General features: G+C 32.7%; 1 protein-coding gene and 2 long non-coding RNA genes across 4 annotated transcripts in view; 2 read left to right on the top strand and 1 right to left on the bottom strand.

Annotated features, from left to right (window-relative positions):
* The window catches only part of htt (huntingtin), a 152,649-nt gene extending 144,991 nt beyond the window's left edge, over positions 1–7,658 (top strand). For both annotated transcript variants that reach the window (XM_075294654.1, XM_075294652.1), the window contains one exon: positions 4,433–7,658. In XM_075294654.1, the coding sequence (XP_075150769.1) occupies positions 4,433–4,870 (438 nt within the window). In that variant the 3' untranslated portion in view covers positions 4,871–7,658. The remainder of the gene's footprint in view (positions 1–4,432) is intronic.
* LOC142219765 (uncharacterized) lies at positions 3,239–3,782 on the top strand. The gene is made up of 2 exons (XR_012717753.1): positions 3,239–3,638; positions 3,698–3,782. It is a non-coding gene; the product is annotated as an uncharacterized LOC142219765 (long non-coding RNA).
* On the bottom strand, positions 3,660–4,302 carry LOC142219764 (uncharacterized). The gene is made up of 2 exons (XR_012717752.1): positions 4,094–4,302; positions 3,660–4,046 (listed from the first exon to the last, which is right to left on the bottom strand). It is a non-coding gene; the product is annotated as an uncharacterized LOC142219764 (long non-coding RNA).
* Positions 7,659–21,755: the final 14,097 nt, after the last annotated feature.

Genomic DNA, 21,755 nt, shown 5'->3' with positions numbered 1-21,755 from the left:
GATAATGAGTTTCCGGACTCTGCCCCAGGGAAATCAACAATAATTGATTGGTATGCAAAATTCAAGGGTGGTGAAATGAGCACGGAGGACGGTGAACGCAGTGAACGCCCGAAAGAGGTGGTTACCGACAAAAACATAAAAAAAATCCACAAAATGATTTTGAATGACCGTAAAATGAAGTTGATCGAGATAGCAGAGGCCTTAAAGATATCAAAGGAACGTGTTGGTCATATCATTCATCAATATTTGGATATGCGGAAGCTCTGTGCAAAATGGGTTCCGCGCGAGCTCACATTTGACCAAAAATAACAACGTGATGATGATTCTGAACGGTGTTTGCAGCTGTTAACTCGTAATACACACGAGTTTTTCCGTCGATATGTGACAATGGAGAAACATGGCTCCATCACTACACTCCTGAGTCCAATCGACAGTCGGCTGAGTGGACAGCGGCCGGTGAACCGTCAAAGTAATGGCCTCTGTTTTTTGGGATGCGCATGGAATAATTTTTATCGATTATCTTGAGAAGGGAAGAACCATCAACAGTGACTATTATATGGCGTTATTGGAGCGTTTGAAGGTCGAAATCGCGGCAAAACGGCCCCATATGAAGAAGAAACAAGTGTTGTTCCACCAAGACAACGCACCGTGCCACAAGTCATTGAGAACGATGGGAAACATTCATGAATTGGGCTTTGAATTGCTTCCCCACCCACCGTATTCTCCAGATCGGGCCCCCTGTGACTTTTTCTTGTTCTCAGACCTCAAAAGGATGCTCGCAGGGAAAAAATTTGGCTGCAATGAAGAGGTGATCGCCGAAACTGAGACCTATTTTGAGGCAAAACCGAAGGAGTACTACCAAAATGGTAGCAAAAAATTGGAAGGTCGTTATAATCGTTGTATCGCTCTTGAAGGGAACTATGTTGAATAATAAAAACGAATTTTGACAAAAAAATGTGTTTTTCTTTGTTAGACCGCGGACTTATCAGCCAACCTGTTATATGTAACTGTCGTCCGATATGACCACAGGGACCAACATTTTACTGCGATTTACGTGAAACTTTCCATAGATGCAAAATTTGGTACAAATCGGTTCAGATTGAGATATAGCTCCCATATATATATATCATTCGTCCGATTTCGACTCATATGACCACAGAGTCCAAAGTTTTTCTCTGATTTACGTGAAACTTTGCACTGGGAGTAGAACTAACGTTCTTAAACTCTAAATTTCGCCCGAATTACTTCACAGAGGCCTAAATTTCACACCGAAAGATTTGAAATTGTGCACAGAGAGTACAATTAACATTCTAGCAGTGTGTGCCAAATATGGTCAAAATCGACTTAGATGTAGACAAGGCCCTCATATACAGTGGCATCAATAAAGAAACTCAAAATAGTTTTATTTTTCTTTTATACCTCCTTCAATTCTAATTAAAGGGACAAAAAAAAACCCAAAACAAATAGTAAAGAATTCAGAGAGATAAATCAACATAACAAAAAATACTCGCATGTACTCAATTTTGCACTTTTCTATACCGGTGTCAGTTGGAATATTTTCTAGTACTTGGTCCATAACCCTTTATTTTTTAATACCATATTTATACGTTTTGGCATATTTTCAACCAATTCCTGTATAATTTCATCGGGTATATTCTGCCACTCAAGTTGTACTCGTTCCTACAGGTCTTCTAATTTTGATGGAGCTTATTTATACAATCCCAGCCGTTTTCCCACGATTAACCATAACTTCTCAATCGGGTCGGGGCTCTGCCCTCGCCAATTCATTACTTGAAATTTTTGCTCACTAAGCCAATTTTTCACTATTTTAGCACTATGCTTCGGATCACCATCCTGTTGAAATACGACTTCATCTTCAGGATAGGCACTCTTGTCAACAAACTCTGGAAGATGAGTCTGCAAAATGAGGAGGTAGTCTTCCTTCTTCATTATATCGTCAATTTTCTGCAATGGTCCAATGTGCCACCAAGTGAAGCAGCCCCAAACCATGATGCTTCCACCATCATGCTTCACAGTTTGTTTAACATGGTGGCGTTGAATGGTACCACCAGGACGACGCCAGCAATATTCTTTACGGACAATGCAGGTTTATTTTTTTTTACAGCTGAAACATAACCAATGTTGTGGAGCGCTCGTCTTGCTTTCCATTCACTAACTTGCTTATTTTTGGTAACAGTAGTATTTTTCGGCGTTACGGACTTGTTCTGCCTTATTTCTGCCATCATAAGGCGAGCGTCCGCTTCGGTCAACAGTTTTCGGCGGCCTCTGGTTTGCTCTTTGGGAGTAGTATTTCGTCTTTTTTGGACGCAAATGACCACAGACTGACTTATATTTAGTTCCTTGGCTATTTTCCGCGATGAAGACCCATTATTAGTTAGGGAAACTATATTGTCCTCCACATCGCGCGATAACTTTTTCATTATAATTTTTACTTGATATTTTCGCAGTACACTTCGATTAAAGTTTTAACTCTAGCACTAGCAAACACGTTTCTAAACACAAAGTTGTATTACTGATCATAAAGAAAGACAACAAATAAAAAACTAACCTTTATATATGACACCCAACACATTTGGAGGATTTGAGATGGTATCGAAAATGTAGATCTACAAAGTGGTGCAGGGTATTATATAGTCGGCCCCGCCCGACATTAGACTTACTTACTTACTTGTCAAGCTTAAGACCCTAGCAGTTATAGCTTACAATTATATTTATAATTTTATTGTAAATGTAATTAATTGATAAATAAATAAATAAATAAAATACTTACTTGTTTTCCTCATAGAAAAAATTCAAATACACTTTTAGTAGATTTCGAGTATAATGTGAATGTGGTATTATGTCATTTATGTTAAATATATGTTCATAGGACGAAACATTCATATATAGTTCAATAGCGAAGATACTCACACAGATGAACGAAGATGTAGCAAACGACCCAGGAAATGGTAAAACTAACATCGATCTTATACATTTTTGATGTCCGGAAAGCGAGCATGTGTGAGATCAAAGTTCTCCTTTCAGTTTGTTACACTTTTTGTTCATATTAAATGAAACCTATTTTTAGGAAAATATATTCAAATGTACCAAAGCTATACTCAAAATTTATTTACTTAAAGTTTAAACTTTTATACTTACGGGTCACCAACCAAAAAGTTACTCTTAGGTTTGTCCATTGCAATTACAAAGATGTCTTAACAATTTAAAATTACCAGGGGGGTTACTCTGTATTGCGATACGAAAGCAAATGCGATGCGATAGTTAAATGCGTTAAGAGTACAATTCGGTACTCTGTATCACTTGCGCAAACGCTTTCGCAAAGTAAACTGAAAATATGGTAACGCTTTAGCAAAATAAAGCGAAAATATGACAACGCTGGTTGCACAATGTAAACAATAACGAAAATGATAAAAAGAAATGTCAAAAAATTGTAAATAAAAACATTTTAAACAATCTTCCGTTCGGTGCGTGTGCTTTTAAAACTTGCTAATCGTTTATAACAAAAAAGTAATAATTATGGATTCGATAGCGTTATGGTTTGAAGAAAATTAACATGAACGAATTACAAGAAGAATTTTGCGAGATCGGTCAAATATACTCTCCCTAAGTGACCACGGGTAAGAAAATGGAAACTCAAATTATGTGACAAACGTTTTCGAATATTTCATTTTTATAGATTTATACAAAATTTTCGTCTTAATAAAGATGCGTTTATGTATGTATTAAACGCTATTAAAGACGACCTCGTCGTTCCAAATAAATCCACAGCCATTCCAACTCCAATAAAAGTGGCCGCTGCTTTGAAATTGCTTGGACAAGGTGGTTATCAACACCAAATCGGCCAAGACCATCTTTTAGGACTATCACAGCAATCTATGTCGCGCTGCTTAAAAGAAGTTTGCGAGGTGATTGAACGAATACTTTGTCCCAAGCACATACAATTTGAGGTAAGTGCGGAAGAGACCATAAAGTCTACCAAAGTTTGGAACTGACGTTGCTGTGTCTGTAACTTTTTTGGTTTTTCCCTAAAACAATTAGATACAAATATAAAAATTTAATTGTGCTTACTTACATGTTTGTTACTTTGCGATTGCTATTTTGTTTGCGCACGATTTTTGCGATCAACGAACGAGTTTGACATACGCTTTCGCATTATAGAGTGCGGTGATGCCAGATTTGCGAAAACTAGATGCGCAAGGTAGATACGAAAACGAATTACTGAGTACCAATTACTCGATTCGCGACAATTTTTCTTACGCATCGCAATACAGAGTAACCCCCCAGGATCCTTTAATCTTTTACGTGTTTTACAATACGCGGTATATAGCTGTCACAACAGTTTTAATGACATTCTTTAGTTGTTGATGTTGTTATTGCTCTTGGCTCATCTTTCTCCTTTACTCTTCAACAGGTCTTCCGTTCGGCCATTGATTCCTCATTTCTGCAACAATTACAAGATTGGCTTACCTGTTCATTACCCACGTTTTTATCCTTGGCAGAAGCAAAAGCTGTCTGGAGTCTCAGCGTTGTATTCCTCTCGGCCTCCATAAATCTCCATTTAATGAAACTGTTCCCACTACTGTTGAGTGGTGTGAAGAAGGGCCAAACAGCATGTTCGGTAACGGCGACATCAGTGGTTTCACCAAATGCACCATCCGCACCAGCAACACCCACAACAAAGAAAAGAATGAGTTCAACAAAATTGGGTCATCACGAAATTGCATTGTTCGTGACATCTGCTCAGGATTTCTATGGGAAATTGGACACTGAACAGAAATTACGTTTTCGCGATGCCTTCAAGGAATTTCATCATATTAAAGTCTACAACAAGATGTTACAAAGTCTATGAACACTCTCTCATACACACACATACACACGCATATAAAGGACATAAATGTGTAAGAGCAAAAAAGGATCTGCTCCCAACCACTCATACACACACACACACACATACACAAATGCATAATTTCCCATTACAATCACCAACACCCATATAAACAGAGAGGCGGGCCATGCATCACCATGCATTCTAATACGAATCTACGAATGATGAATATGACGAAAACTCATCATGGAGTACGTGCAATGGGTAGCCTTGTATGTATGTGAGTGCTTACAATGGTATTGGTGCCTGTGTCTGTATGCGTACGAATATTATGCAAATGAATGAGCAGAGTGAATGCATGTCCCTCATTTTGTTCTATAGGATTCGTGTTCGAGTGTGTGGGTGTGTGTGTGTGTGCTTCATCTATTGGGCGAACTCGAAAGATACTAAAGCAGCGAAACTCTATTTAAGTTTAAGGCTAAGATTGAAATGAATATGGGTGTTTCCACCCCTCCCTCAAAATATATAATTTATTGTATTATTGTAGTACACTTTTTTTTACTCAAATAACACTGGGCAATTTCGAGTTTGACTCGGATTGGCCTGATTTTTCTTTTATATCTTGTTTTAATTATTTTAAACATTTTTATTTATTTACTTATGGGTTGTAGCATTGCGCAATGGGTTACATGTAGAGGGTAATGCGTTCAATTTCTGATCGTGACAACACACCCCATATAGGCTGGAAGACTACTTCTGGATCTCTTTGTAAAGAAAAAAAAAAAAAATACAACTAAAATGGAATTGATTTATTTTTTTTGATCATAACAGATATTTGGTTATTAATGACCAGTCACGTAAAATAAATTAAAGTATACCACACTACAATTAAATTAATGAATTAAACTGAATTACTGAATTACAAAATTCGCATTCGTATTTTACGGTCATGAAATCTTTGGCCTCACGACAATATGTTTTTCAATTTAAAAAAAATCGCGTTCTGGTAAAATATTTATTTAAAGATGCAAAAAAATTACCAATCTAGGATTGATATGCTAAATTTAGACGAGTTGAAATGGAAGCCCAAAACAAATTATTAGCGATGAGACCATCACAATATACCACTTAATGATATTGAATGATCGCGAATTGAGTATAATGAAAGCAGGCACTCTGAAGGTATCCATTTTGACCAAAAACAACGACAATCATCTAGAGGAGTGCACATGAGTACTATTTTACGCACGCAAACTCACGCACGATATTTTTGGTAGGGCTCACACTCACGCACACTTACGATTACAAATGTCATGACTCGCGAGAAATACCGTGATTCACGAATAATTTTATGAGTAATTTAGCTGGATCTGACAAGAGCATGATTAAAATCCATAGCGTTATTAAACTCTTACTCAACTCGTAAGCTTTTTTATGTTCGTGAGCATATTTTACGAAAATTTGTCACACACACCATTGGACTATTTTCATGTCGCTCACGCGCGACATTATTTAATTTAATCACGTTCACTCACGTTCGAAAAATGATCATCCACTGTTGCCATTTCTTGGAACCATTCTGCCCATTCTCGACGTCCATGGTTCAAATTGAGTAAGACTGAAATAGAGAAATGTAAAATAAAATTCGGAAAAAACTTGGCGTTTAGGTGTGGTTCACATTCAACATCGGCCCTTACAATTTAACCACCCTTTATCAACCCTAGTTTTAATTGGACATTAAAAAAGTACTTGATTAATTGGTTTCATTAGCAAATTTCAATTAATTTTTTAATTAATTCAATTAAAAATGTAATTGATTGTAATTGCAAAACTCAATTATTTTATTTATTTTTTCATTAAAAACGTAGCTATTTGCAATTACTTTCTTAACTGTTTTTAGTTTGATTAAAAAATTTATTATATGAAATAAATTTTTAGTTAAAAATGAAAAAAAAAATACAAACTTAAGGCAGATACTATGTTCATTCTTGCGAAAATTTTTTGTAGAAACCACATAAAAAGCGGTGTTTATTTAGGTATTTACAGGGAGCGATATTTTATTAGGTTGGTGCTTGCTGCTTGCTATTACAAAATTAACATTTTATTTTTCCTTGGGCAATTAAGCTGCTACTCCTTTGATCCTTTGTATATTTTCGGAACAAAAATATGATCTGTGTTTGTGTTATAAACCCACAAACAAATTATTTCTTAATTCACATTGCAAATGGCGCCATGCTCTAAACGTCAGTTTTTCAACTCGAAAAAACAAAGTACCACAAATGGACAAAATTTCGCTAGTTTTTCGCATTGTTTGGTTTTGTATGGAGTTTCAACGCGAAAACCGAACAGAACCGGCCTTTAAAAAATTCATTGTATCAATTAATTTTTTATTTACAAAAAATAATATTTAATTAACTTAATTTTTTCATCTTGATTAAAAAGTTAATTGTATCATTTAATTTATTAATTGAAGAAATTTTCAACTTCAATCAACTTTTTAATTGGAAATATTTTGGTGATATGTTTTTCTGAGGATGTTTCATTCGATCTTTGAAGATTTTTGAAGGTTAGATTTAACCAAAAACAGATGTAATTCTTTCTATTTTGTAATTGTTCTGTTGTTGATAAACAATTAAAATTTGTAATAGTTTAACATTTGATTAGACCACGTAATATTAGTCCCCCGATATTTAGTGACTTTTATTCCTTACCAAGACGAGTTTTTGGGAATTTTACGTAAAACACTGGCAGTGCTGGTTTGAATGTATTGAAATCACTAAAAGTCAAATGTTGTCATGAGTTTTATATAACATTCCCAAAAAATCGTCCAACTAAATTTACATTATAAACGAGGCATATCGCAATATCCCAATGAATCGCAGAAATGCAATGCTTCAGCCGTAAAAGAAAAATTGATCGTTGAAGAAAATTGCACATTCATATACAGTCGAAAGCGGTTATAACGAACTCGCAAGGACTTGGATTTTCAGATCGTTAAAACCGTAGTAAAGAACGCACAGAAAAAATATGATATTTCTGTTTACTTGGAACTTCAGTTATGTTACTTTAGTATTATAAACATATTCATAAAAATTATTACGAAGTTGTATTTTAGAAGAAAAAATTGTTGGGGCCTGAAAAGTTGATCTTTATAGCCTGTAGTTCGTTATGGCCGGGGTACCTTATAAACGTGTTCGACTGTAAAAATGATTCCTGTCACATAGCGGTATACTATCCCCACTATATTTCACTAGAGGACCTGTAATATTTGTCTGCTTATATATACTATAAATCTATTGAAATTACTAGTAACAGTTTTATTTAATTGTATTCTGATTAATACACGTATTAAACACATAAAAAATATATAAATAAATATTAAAAACGATAAGCGCGTTTATTTGCCTCCACTACTTACTTTACAATAGTTTTCATGCGAATTCCTTATACGTAGACATGTATTAAAAAATATCGATTGTAATCAATAAAATGAAAACTTTATAATAAAGATAGAAAACATATTTTCTGTTACAAAATAAAATTTTATATTATTTAAAGTATCAAAACTATGATAGGTAAGTACACACAAAAAAATATTTTTCTGATTCAATCACGAAATTAATTGATCCAATTAATTTTTTAATTGAAATGTCTTCAATCACAGAAATGATAGAATCAATTAAAAAATTAATTGACAGTCAATTAAAAAATTAATTGATCCAATTAAAAAATTAATTGATAATATTAATTTGTGTGATTGATTTTTATTTCAATTAAAAAATTTGTTGATTCAATTAAATTTTTAATTGAATATTTTTTAAAACTCAATTAAGATTTTAATTGGAAAAATTTTCGTGAAATTTTTTTCTGTGTATTGACGACCCATATCCTTGTAATATCTGTAGCAGCCATGTTGTTGAAGAAGTTCCAAGATTTAGGTTTTTTCCACCACTCTTTTTTTGCGATTTCTTCTTTTATTTAGCATAGAGACAATATTACATATTAATCCTCATATTTAATTGCAAAAATCTGTAGATGAAAAACTTTCTTCCTTTGTGAGATTTTCATGCTGCTGCGTTGGACGCTGCATATTGGGAACTTTTTTCTGTGTGATGTAGTAAAAACGTTGAATTCTTCACGACTGGCAAGAAATCGCTTCGTAGTTAGAAACATTTTTTTGTCTTTCATAGTTATTATTAGAGGTGTGCACGTGAGTAATATTTTGCTCACGCACACTCACGACGGAGAAATCTTATTCACTCACACTCACGCACATTATTTTTTGGTAGGACTCACGCTCTCGAAAAAAAATTTGTATTCACGCACACTCACGCACGAAAATCTTTTAAATGTTGTGACTCACAAAAAATATCGTGACTCACTAAAAATGTCGTGACTCACCTCGTCACTAAAAATGTCGTGACTCACCTCGTGACTCACGAATAATTTTATGAGTAATTTACCTACAGAACCTGACTGAAAACGTGAGTATCATTAAAATCGAGAGCGTTATAAAACTCTTAACACCTACACAGAAAAAAATTTTGCGAACATTTTTCCAATTAAAATTTTAATTAAGTTTTAAAAAATATTCAATTAAAAATTTAATTGATTCAACAAATTTTTTAATTGCAACAAAAATCAATCACAAAAATTAATAATATCAATTAATTTTTTAATTGGATCAATTAATTTTTTAATTGACCTTCAATTAATTTTTTAATTGATGCTATCATTTCTGTGATTGAAGACATTTCAATTCAAAAATTAATTGGATCAATTAATTTCGTGATTGAAACAGAAAAATTTTTTTTGTGTGCTGGATATCACAAAAATTATAAATGAATTCAACTCCTAAGCATTTTATGTTCTCAAGCGGAATTATTTTCGTGAGTGTGTTTTTCCGAAATTCGTTACTCACGCACGCTCACGCACGACATTTGGTCGGTTAATCACGCTCACGCACACTCACGCCGTTGCCCTCATCGTGACTCACGACTCAAGACTCACGCGTGAGTCACGAAAATTTCGTGTCACGTGCACACCTCTAGTTGTTATTACTTTTTTTCTTGGATAGGAAAGTTAAGCAGCGTGAATAACTAATTGTTAAAGATATACCATCTTGGAAAGGGCCATCGTTTTTCTCCTTGAATTTTGGTTGGAACTTTTGTCCGTTCATTTATTTGCCAGTCCATATCATTTAGTTTGTTATCTATTTGGAAGTTTCAAAGTGCAGTGAAGTTTCCAATTTTCAAAATTTATTGTGAAAGCATATTTTAGTGTCGCTTTAAAAAAAAGTTTCAAAACTGTTGCATACTTTTAGGCGTTTTATTAAATTAAATATTAGCAAAGCTTTAGCTTTTTAATGGATTTGGGATTATTAGGTCTTACTTTTATCTGGGGTTCGTTGAGGAAATTATTGAAGACAAAAATAATTATAAAGTGTGATTTCTTCAATATCTGTTACGTATATTATACCAAAATCCTGAGAATTTTCTTCCAACTCGTTCATATACATAACTAAATAATATTCTCTACCACAGTAATGTTGAATATGAAATAAAATATATTTCACCTTAAGGTGTCACATCTGTGACAAAGATTAGATGTTTTGTAAGGATAGTCTTGTGCCATAAATATTTTAAACCCGGATGAAATCAACAACAACTGGATTGTCATTGGGATGGGGAAAATATAAAAAAAAACACGGAATACAGGAACCTTAAAAAAATCTAAAGGAATCTCCTCTGGAATGTTTAGTATGGACGTGTGTGTGTAATATTGTGCATTTGATTGTGCTATAAATGCATTTTAGCAAAACGATATACCTACACAAAGCCACATGTTCATTGTGTGAGATTCATATGAATCTCATATGAGATTGGATATTCTCATATGTGTATAAGTGTGTATTCACTTTATGTCTGTGTTTATGCATAAAATTTGTTGCTAAATAAGAAATTCATTTGAATGCATAATTCAAAATGTTTATCTCCCCTCTTTAATGTTGTCTGTAGGTATATACACGGACAAAATATAATGTTTTTCCCATACACCCAGCGAAGGAATATTATCACCCCAAACATGTTTTAAGACAAAATGCTATTTTTGAGCGGTGAACATGGATCATGTTTGTCGCAACCATTTTAATGTCTCGGTAATTATGTATCTGGGTTCCGCAACCATGTGCCTGTATGCTGAGAAAACAATATTTTTGCGACAAAAATTTTACTGTTCACCGTCCAAAAATAACATTTTGCTGTTAAAATATGCTTGAGGTGATCATATTTCTTCTCTGCGTGTATGTTCCGTTATAAATGAATAGGAGTTTTTTAACACAATATTTTTAAGTGCAAACATATAATGTTTACAATTTATTATAAAATGTTTGGGACACATATGTTAGATTATCCCCCATATTTTGGTAAACCAAAATTCGCAAAACCCAAAAATTGGTATTGTCAATATATAGCGAACCTGAGAATTTTTCGTCCAATTAAAATCACTTTCCATAAGAATAGCGTATAAAAAAATCGTAGTATATGTCGTCGTTAAGAGGGGACATATTATATTTTGGACTTCAAATGTTCATAAATGAATATAATAAGTGAGTTTAAACACAGAAAAAAATTTTCCAATTTAAATCTTAATTGAGTTTTAAAAATATTTAATTAAAAACTTAATTGATTCAACAAATTTTTTAATTGAAACTAAAATCAATCACACAAATTAATAGCATCAATTATTTTTTTAATTGACTGTCAATTAATTTTTTTATACAATCATTTCTGTGATTGAAAATATTTCAATTAAAAATTATAAAAAATAATTTCATGATTGAAGACAAAAAATATTTTTTGTGTGTATGAGTGCATAGTTTTTTTTTGTGGCTATGTGCTTGGTATGTTAATGAGATTCTCCCAAACAATTGATATATTTAATATTAGATACTATTTAATTTGCATATTAAAATGTGTATTCGGAGAAAAGAAAAATATGGACAAAGAAAATGGGCATATAACCACTTGGCGTATGTTTTTGGTTTTAGATCGAAATTGAAATTATTGTTTTATACTTCGAACAATGGAGTTAGTCAACATTTTCGGAAAATGAAAATAAAAAAATTAAAACTTTGTAGAGTATCTAAAATTTCAATAACGAAAGTGCACTGTATTTTTTATTTTTTACAATTAAAAAACAAACGCTGGGTTATTTTAAATAACTAATTTTTATATTTTTGTTTTATTACGTTCTAATGCTTGTATGAAAGGTTTTAGCTCAAATACACACAAAAAAATTTCACGAAAATTTTTCCAAATAAAATTTTAATTGAGTTTTAAAAAATATTCAATTAAAAATTTAATTGATTCAACAAATTTTTTTAATTGAAACAAAAATCCATCACAAAAATAATAGTATGAATTAATTTTGTAATTGGATCAATTAACTTTTTAATTGATACTATCATTTCTGTGATTGAAGACATTCCAATTAAAAATTAATTGGATCAATTAATTTCGTGATTGAATCAGAACATTTTTTTGTGTGTAGTTTCAAAAATTTGCAATTTATCCTATTGGCGCTGTTTTTGCGACAAAATATTAACAAACTGTACCATTGTTTTAATTCGTACTGCTTTATGGTAGTTGAAACAAACAATGTTATCACTTAACAAGTATATACGGCCAGGCCGAAGTCTCCACCATGGAATGCGTAGAAACGTCTACTAAAGACTGTCATCCACAATCGCATTACCTGGGTTGTGGTAACACTTGCCGATGGCAAGGTATCTTAAAACTTCCTAACACCGTCTTCTAAATTATAAATTAGTCTATACGTGGTATAAAACTAAAAAAGGGCCGATTAAATACGTATATAATTCAGTTCGACAAAATTTTCTATAGAAATAAAATGTTTACAAAATTTTCTATAGAAATAAAATTTTTACAAAATTTTCTGTAGAAATAAAATTTGGCAAAATTTTTATAGAAATAAATTTTTTACAAAATTTTCTGTAGAAATAAAATTATGACAAAATTTTCTATAGAAATAAAATTTTCTATAGAAATAAAATGTTTACAAAATTTTCTGTAGAAATAAAATTTGGCAAAATTTTTATAGAAATAAAATTTTTACAAAATTTTCTGTAGAAATAAAATTTGGCAAAATTTTTATAGAAATAAAATTTTTACAAAATTTTCTGTAGAAATAAAATTATGACAAAATTTTCTATAGAAATAAAATTTTGACAAAATTTTCTATAGAAATAAAATTTTATTCGTTTTATTTATTATTGTAGGTTTACTCTTCAATCATTATTGTTGTTTTTGATTTCAGCTTAAAACCATGCATTGACTAAACTACAAGTGTAGCTTAACCAACAGAGGAAAAGTAACATATGATTGTTAAATTTATTTGGGCAAATCCCTATAGACTGCAAGACGGTTGTATGTACAGCTGTTTCGGAATTACCACAATCCTCATCAGCATCCTCTACTTGCAGCAAAACTATCTACCGATTATCAGAATAAATTCGGGTAATTCACTCAACACAAAGTGAAATACACTTGAACCTCACGAAAAAAGGTTTTGATAGTCGGCTATACATCCAACCATCTTACAGTCTATAGGGCTTGTCCAAATAAATTTGACAAGCATATTTTTCCTCTGTTGGTTAAGCTACACTTGTAGTTTAGGCAATGCATGGGTTTAAGCTGAAATCAAAAACAACAAAAATGAAATAACATTTTGGTAGATTATTTTTGGCTCGAGTGGCAACCATGATTATGAACCGATATGGACCAATTTTTTATGATTGGAGATCGGCTGTATATAACTATAGACCGATATGGACCAATTTTGGCATGGTTGTTAGCGGCCATATACTAACACCACGTACCAAATTTCATTTTGCTCCACCAAGAGGTTCCGGAGGTCAAATCTGGGGATCGATTAATATGGGGGCTCTATATAATTATGGATCGATATATACCAATTTTTGCGTAGTTGTTAGCGGCCATGTACTAGCACCACGTACCAAATTTCAACCGAATCGGATGAATTTTGCTCCTCCAAGAGGTTCCGGAGTTCAAATCTGGGGATCGATTAATATGGGGCTCTGTATAATTATGGACCGATATGGACCAATTTTTGCATGGTTGTTAGATACCATATACTAACACTACGTACCAAATTTCAACCGGATCGGATGAAATTTGCTTCTCTAAGAAGCTCCGCAAGCCAAATCTGGGGGTCTGTTTATATGGGAGCTATACATAAAGTGGTCCAATATGACACATTTGCAATACCGTCCGACCTACATCAATAACAACTACTTATGACAAGTTAGTTTCAAGTCGATAGCTGGTTTCGTTGGTAAGTTAGCGTGATTTCAACAGGCGAGCGGACGGACGGACATGCTTAGATCGACTCAGAATCTCAGCACGACCCAGAATATACTTTATGGGGTCTTAGAACAATATTTCCATGTGTTACAAACGGATTGACAAAGTTAATATACCCCCATCTTATGGTGGAGGGTAAAAAATATGAGAAAATAAAATAAATATAAAAATTTATTTAAAATAACTTCCTGATTAGTTCAAATCGAGAACATCTTTTGGAGGACACATTAAGTTTGAGCCCTTAGAAAAACCTCCAATTTTTTTATGTAATATGATTGTTGGAAAAAAATTAATGTTTATATGAAATGCGGTAAAATAATATTGTTTGGGTCAGTGTGCTTGCATAATGTTTCGATAATATCGAAAAACACACACACTTCTTGCAAACGCCTGCAACATGTTACAGAATCAGATTTTTTTAGAGTGTGTGGATGCACATGACCTTCAATAGTACAGATGTCTACCACACACTCTAACCTACACCTACTCACATAATCTTAAGAGATCTTTTTTTAACCCATTGCAGATACTTCCTTTCCTATGCATATAATTGTCTAAATGGTATTTATGTGTGTATGTGAGTATAGGTTTTTACCATGTAATGCCTTCTAAGCTTATTATGCACATTTGTAGTTTTTATTGTATGATACAAGAAACCCAGAAAAACAAATAAAAATTTATTTATGCATTTTTTTATGTTATATTTATAAAAGGAAATTTATGCTAGGTTACATTGAATACAAAGTGGTACAAGGAAACATTTTATTGGATTAGTAAACTCCATAAGAAATAGATAATACAAAAAGATCTTGCAATATATGTAGAATTGGATTATAATATATTTACATAGTACATAGCGTTTTGGTATATTCAAGGTTATTTCAATCAATTGGGAACATTCACAAATACATAGTTCATGGTTATGTTATTTTACATATTAGGTGGTACGGTTTTATTTATGCATATATTGTTCTTAGTTATTTATCTAAAGCGAAATATACATAAGATGCTATAAAATAAATATGATTTATAAAAAAAAAACAATGTTTTTTCAAAGTGCTTTTGTCAAAGGATGGTATGCATATCATTGAGATATTGATAAATTTGATACATTTTACATAAGTACATGGAGGGTAAGTTTATGCTTCATAGAAGATTTGATCTATAACTCTACATTAGCATATGCTTATTAACCGTTCTAAGAAATTTGAAGAGAGATACTCTGAAGTAGAAGATATTTTGTAATTTAACGATCAGACTAGAAGTCTTTTGCCTTGATGTGACGATGAAACGGAATTAAATCGCACGACTGGTAAAGAATATGTCATGAACACAAAGATTTCTTTTTGGATCATATGTTGTTGTATTAGGAACGAAAAGGTCCCCATGGAAATTGGATCAACCCCAGAACGGAACAAGACTAGGCCCTGCTGTGTATGGATCAGTCCCAGTAAAACTTTAAGACCCAATCTGGGGCAACTTAGTAGGACTACCCCATACATGTCCTTAAGAAACAGTCCCCTTTGGAACTTGTTTTATTTTGAGTATTCGAAATGTACCTGATAGGAAAGGCTTTACTTATACCAAGTTTCAAGTCGATAGCTTGTTTCTTTAGGAAGTTAGCATGATTTCCACAGATGGACGGACATCTCTAGACCGACTCAGAATTTCTCCACGACCAAGAATGCTATGATTATCATTAGTGATTTTGTCCGTAGACACCAATTCGATGTACCGTTGTTTGAAATTTGTAATGAAAGTTTGAAGTTAAATATCAAATAATTATATGTGCATTGTACATGATTTTTATTTTTTTTTTCGCTGAAGAATAATAAATATAGATTGTGGGTGAGTTACATTTATGTTCTTGTTATGTATTCAGAAGAAATTTAGTGCAAATTTTTTTATCTTTAGTGAAAAATGCCTCGAGGAAGTGAAATTTCAGAGGACGAACGCATAAAAATTATCGGAATGAACCTAGCTGGCAAAAAAATTGTAGACATTGCATCGGCGACAAATCGACACCGCAATACGATTAGCAATTTTTTAAAAAATCCCACAAACTATGGTTGTGCTAAACGTAGTGGGCGTATTTCAACCGTTGACCAAAGGACAAAGCGACATATTCGCCAACTTGCTGCCAATGAAAACATGAGCTGCGGAAAAATAAAAGAATTGGGTCTGAATGTCACTAGACCACGAATTCAGAAATTATCAAGCACGATATAGGACTAAAATTCGAAAATAATATTCTTAAACCGCGGTTAACACAACACAATAAAAATGCTCGTATTTCTTTTGCTGAAAAATACAAGTTTTGAGACGAAGAGTTCGAAACGGTTATATATAGAAATTCAATTTGTATGGTCCTGGTGGCCATTACAAATATAGGCGAGATTCTCGGTACCCTCGTCAAACTTGCTATAAACACACCCACGGGGGTGGATCTCTTATGGTATGTGTAGCTTTTGGAGCAGAGGAAAATCTAAAATAAATGTCAATAGTTTTATTAAAGATTAAAGAAAAAGATCGAATAAAACACCAAGAAACAGAAAATGTAAAATATATTTTGTCCCCACTAAAATGAACGCAATTTAATAGATTTTGCAGATGAGTTATATGGTGAAGTTTGGACTTTCCAACAAGATAATGCTCCCATCCATGTTGCAAGCCTCACAAAAAACTTTATTAAGTCTCGTGGTATACCTTTACTGGACTGGCCAGCGCTAAGTCCCGATTTAAATCCTACACTAAAAAAAAACATGCTTAGTTCAAAGATTTTGTCTGTACTTTAAAAATTTTGGTATTGATTCCGAGCCAAAGAAGCGGAGAATACAAGTAAGGATACTTTTAAGACACAATTCTCTTTTAAATTTGGGTTTTGTGTTCTTGCTTTTAGGAAGCAAATTTGAACTGTTCGCTTTTTCTTCTTCATATGCCATCAAAGTCCTTTAAAAACGAGTTAACGACAACTTTATTTTCCAAAGTAAGACTTGACTTTTAGTAGAAATTATGCTATTTTTCAAGTAAAAAACGTCTTTAAAATAAAGTGTTGAAAAACATAACCTATATTTGAACGATATTATCCGCTAAGGTATTTGCGAAGTCCAAGCAATATACAACACCCAAAGAACTGAAGTCTGCAATTACGGCTGAATGGGAAAAAATGGATATGACAACTCTGAAAAACTTGTTATGTTGTATGCCTCACCGATTACAGCAATTTCTAGTAAACAAGGGCAATACTATATAGTAGTAGTTAATCAAACTATCTTAATTTTATTTTGGCATATAGCTAAAATATAGTTTTGCATATATATATATATATATATATATATATATATATATATATATATATATATATATATATATATATATATATATATATATATATATATATATATATATATATATATATATATATATACCAAAATAAAATTAAGATAGTTTCAACTAATTAATTGTTGAATGCTTCCCAAACGTTGGGAGCCACCGTGGTGCAATGGTTAGCATGCCCGCCTTCCATACACAAGGTCGTGGGTTCGATTCCTGCTTCGGCCGAACTCCAAACAGTTTTTCAGCGGTGGATTATTCCACCTCAGTAATGCTGGTGACATTTCTGAGGGTTTCAAAAGCTTCTCTAAGTGGTTTCACTGCAATGTGGAACGCCGTTCGGACTCGGCTATAAAAAGGAGGTCCCTTGTCATTGAGCTTAACATGGAATCGGGCAGCACTCAGTGATAAGAGAGAAGTTCACCAATGTGGTATCACAATGGACTGAATAGTCTAAGTGAGCCTGATACATCGGGCTGCCACCTAACCTAACATAACCTATGGGCCTCACAATTTAGTATGTGCAAAATTTTGGCAAAGTAGGTTCAGTATTGTGAACATAAAAGTTCCGTCTGTGATAAAGCCCACAAGTAAACTGGAAAAGGGATTTGTTTAATTTTTAATGCAAAATTGAAAGCCAATATCTTAAGTTAAAATTTGTAGCTTATACAATCAAATCTACACCCGCAATCTGAAGTAGTTTCTATAGAAACCATTTCTTTAATTTCCATAACAAAAATTGTAAAAACTTCGTACCGAGTCGTTATAAACTTTAGCTCATCCTTAGTATTTGATTATCATTGTCTTTAAAGTTAGTTGGAATATTTCTATAATTTTAACATAAAATACCAATTTCCACTCTTATTAAGTGATTTTCAACAGAGTACTTCGAAACGTTTGAAAAAAACTGCATGGATTATGAAAAAAACAATGTTCCCTTCCACCGGATGAATACACTTGTAATCCATGGAAAAACTAAAAACCCCGGATGGACGTGAATATTTAGAATTTTTAAGTGATGCATCATTTTTATGCCATAGAGATATCAACTCCCAAATAGCCACTCCCGCCATATACATAGAACTGACCATTATCATACAATGGGATGTGTGGTATTGCAGAGAGTCGTCTAACTTCCATTATCTATTTAAATATGTAAAAGCCAAAGCGAACAATAAATGACGAATGAAAAATCAACATTTTTCATTCGACTGACAAAACAAAAATCGTTACCATCACCACCCAATTTAAAACTCCGTGTAAGCCAATGTCGATAACAATGGCATCAAACGGATTTTCAGCACGTATAACAACAAAACAAACAAAATGATTCTAAAAAGTGTAAAATCGCAAATCCTAAGTTTGTTCTTTTTTCGCTTTTATTTATTTTGATTTTTTTGGAAATTCTATTTTCTTTTAGTGTTGACCGTGATTTATAAAAATCTGACAATGATTGATTTCACCACTTGGTATCTTCATTTTTTTTTTGAAACGATGTTTGTGATGCTTTGCTATTTTTGTTCTTCATCTCCATGGCAATAGAATTTTGCATTGGATTTTAGATCATTTGATAATGCCAATGATAAATCTGATATTTAGCTGTGATGGTTGCAAAAGCCTTTGGCATTTAAATGGAGGTGAAGAAGCGTAAAATTGTGCTAGCTTCTTTTTTTTTTTTTTTGTAAATTAATCATTGATGAAAAGTTTTTGCATTGCTAATATTTGCAGCGGTGGTAAAGTTTAATTTGAACACCTTTAGAAGGATTTCGTAGTTTCGCAAAAAAAAAATTAACCCACCATGAAAATAGTTTACTATTTGCAACATGTTACAAATAAGTTAACACTGTCATTGACAAATTGAAGAAAATTTATAAAAAATAATTATTTTTTTCTGTTGTATTTAGGAAAAATGAATAAATAATAAAGTCTGTAAAATAGTTAAAATGTCTGTAGAGCTTTATGAAATTCAAGACAGGTAAAATTTTAGAAAACTTTACTCATTTGAGAGACTTATAAACTCAATTTAAGCGAAATTCTTCCATTGCACAGTGGGCCAAATGATAGGTTTTTGACGCATTAAATCAACGGAAGCACCTAGAGCTCTGAAATTTTGTACATGTGCCACTGGGGATGTAAATAAAGTATGATCAATTTTGGATCGATCCGTCCACTGCCACGCCACTTTCAAATGGAGGGCGTATTTTAGCCCAAAGGAAGCGCATAGAGCTCTGAAATTTTGTACATGTACCACTGGGGATGAGAATAAAGTATGATAAACATTTCGGACCGATCCGCCCACTGCCACGCCCACTTTCTAATGGAGGATGTATCTCAATTTCTTTTACAATACACCAAATTAAATATAACAATATGTAGTAACATTGGAAACAGAAAATCTAGATTAGAACTGATGCACACTGTTAATCCATCTTGATCACTACCTTAGAGTGTATATGATTTCAGAAATTTTAGTTCAATTCAAAATTAATTCAATTCAATCTCTTACACTCTCGTTTTAGCTAAAGGTTATGAATACCATTATTTCTGCAACACTATGTAGAAATGGGAACATATTCGTTAAAAAAAATTCCAGATTTTGCCAACCCTGTTTGTAGAAAAAAAAAATGTTTTTTAGTTCCCAGTCCACAAATAACATTTTGTTCTTGAAATACGTTTGAAGTGATGATATTACTTATATACGTGTCACTACCTTGACACTCTGCTATATGTAAATATTAGCTTTATGATTTAGGAAATTTTGTAACGACCATGTGTCGAAGAATCAGTTACAGTAAGACACCCAGGACGATATTTTATTTTATATAGCTATTATTAATGATAATGGTAGATATTGCAGATTTACCCAAATTTCTCATTCGTTACCATTGTTTTGTCAAGATGTTTCAACTAAACAAACTATGTTAATCTACTTCATTCTATTTCCCTGCACAATTATTTTACTTTTTTCTTCAAGTTTTCATAGTCGACGTCTCTCTTTTTAATGTTTTTGCATTATTATTACAGCACTGGGAGTTGTTTTCTATCTAATATTTAATAATTTTTGCGTTTCGATTGTAACACCATAATTATAATGGGGTACCTTCATTAGCACTTATAAGCAGACAAATTTATATTTGCAGTAAAGACAACATCTCAACCTTTCTAACGCAGTAAAGAACTCTACCAATCCGTTCCAATATAGTAAGTTCTACTCCAGACAACATGGGGCATACATTAAATTAAGCAAAGAAAAAATATGCTTTTTGTCACACATTTTTCTTAAATAACCAAACAATATTTACAATCGCTGTTAATTTTTACTAAAAGTATGTTACATACATTTTTTCATTTCAAACTTTAAAAACCTTGTTTTAACTTTAAAAACCTTGTTTTACCAGCAAAATCTCTAAAGCACCTTGCTAAACTATGAATTCTAGAAAAAAATCAATAACAAAAGGTTGCCACTTTGTCGTCCTGAAACGGCCAAACGGGTTGCCTTATTGTTTTATCATTTCGAATTTTTGGTAATGTGTTGTCAACTTTTTCGTAGCACTCAATGTTTAATTTTAACAAGTTCAAAAATTGATTTTATGAGTGAGATTTCGGTCATTTGGCCCAATGTGCATTGTAGGGAAATATAGGCTATTTTATTATACCCTGCGTCACACTGTGGAACAGGGTATTATCAGTTAGTTAGTTCAGAGTTAGATATAGCTCCCATATATATCGTTCGCCTGATTTACACTCATACGACCACAGTGGCCAATCTTTTACTCCTATTTAATTGAAGTAGAATTAGCATTGTAGCTATGCGTGCCAAATTGGGTTGTAATCGGTTCAGAGTTAGATATAGCTCCCATATATAGCTTTCGCTCGATTTACACTCATATGACCACAGTGGCCAATTTTTAACTCCGATTTAGTTGAAATTTTGCACAGGGATTTGAATTAGTATTGTAGCTATGCGTGCCCAATTTGGTTGAAATCGGTTCAGATTAAGATATAGCTCCCATATATATGGTTTTCTGATTTCGACAAAAATGGTCAAAATACCAACATTTTCCTTGTAAAATCGCCACTGCTTAGTCGAAAAGTTGTAAAAATGACTCTAATTTTCCTAAACTTCTAATACATATATATCGAGCGATAAATCTTAAATAAACTCTTGTGAA

The sequence above is a fragment of the Haematobia irritans genome, chromosome 1, assembly GCF_050003625.1.
Source record: "Haematobia irritans isolate KBUSLIRL chromosome 1, ASM5000362v1, whole genome shotgun sequence".
Taxonomy (NCBI): domain Eukaryota; kingdom Metazoa; phylum Arthropoda; class Insecta; order Diptera; family Muscidae; genus Haematobia; species Haematobia irritans.
The sequence above is the reverse complement of the archived record's forward strand: the minus strand, read 5'-3'. Positions and strand labels throughout refer to the sequence as shown.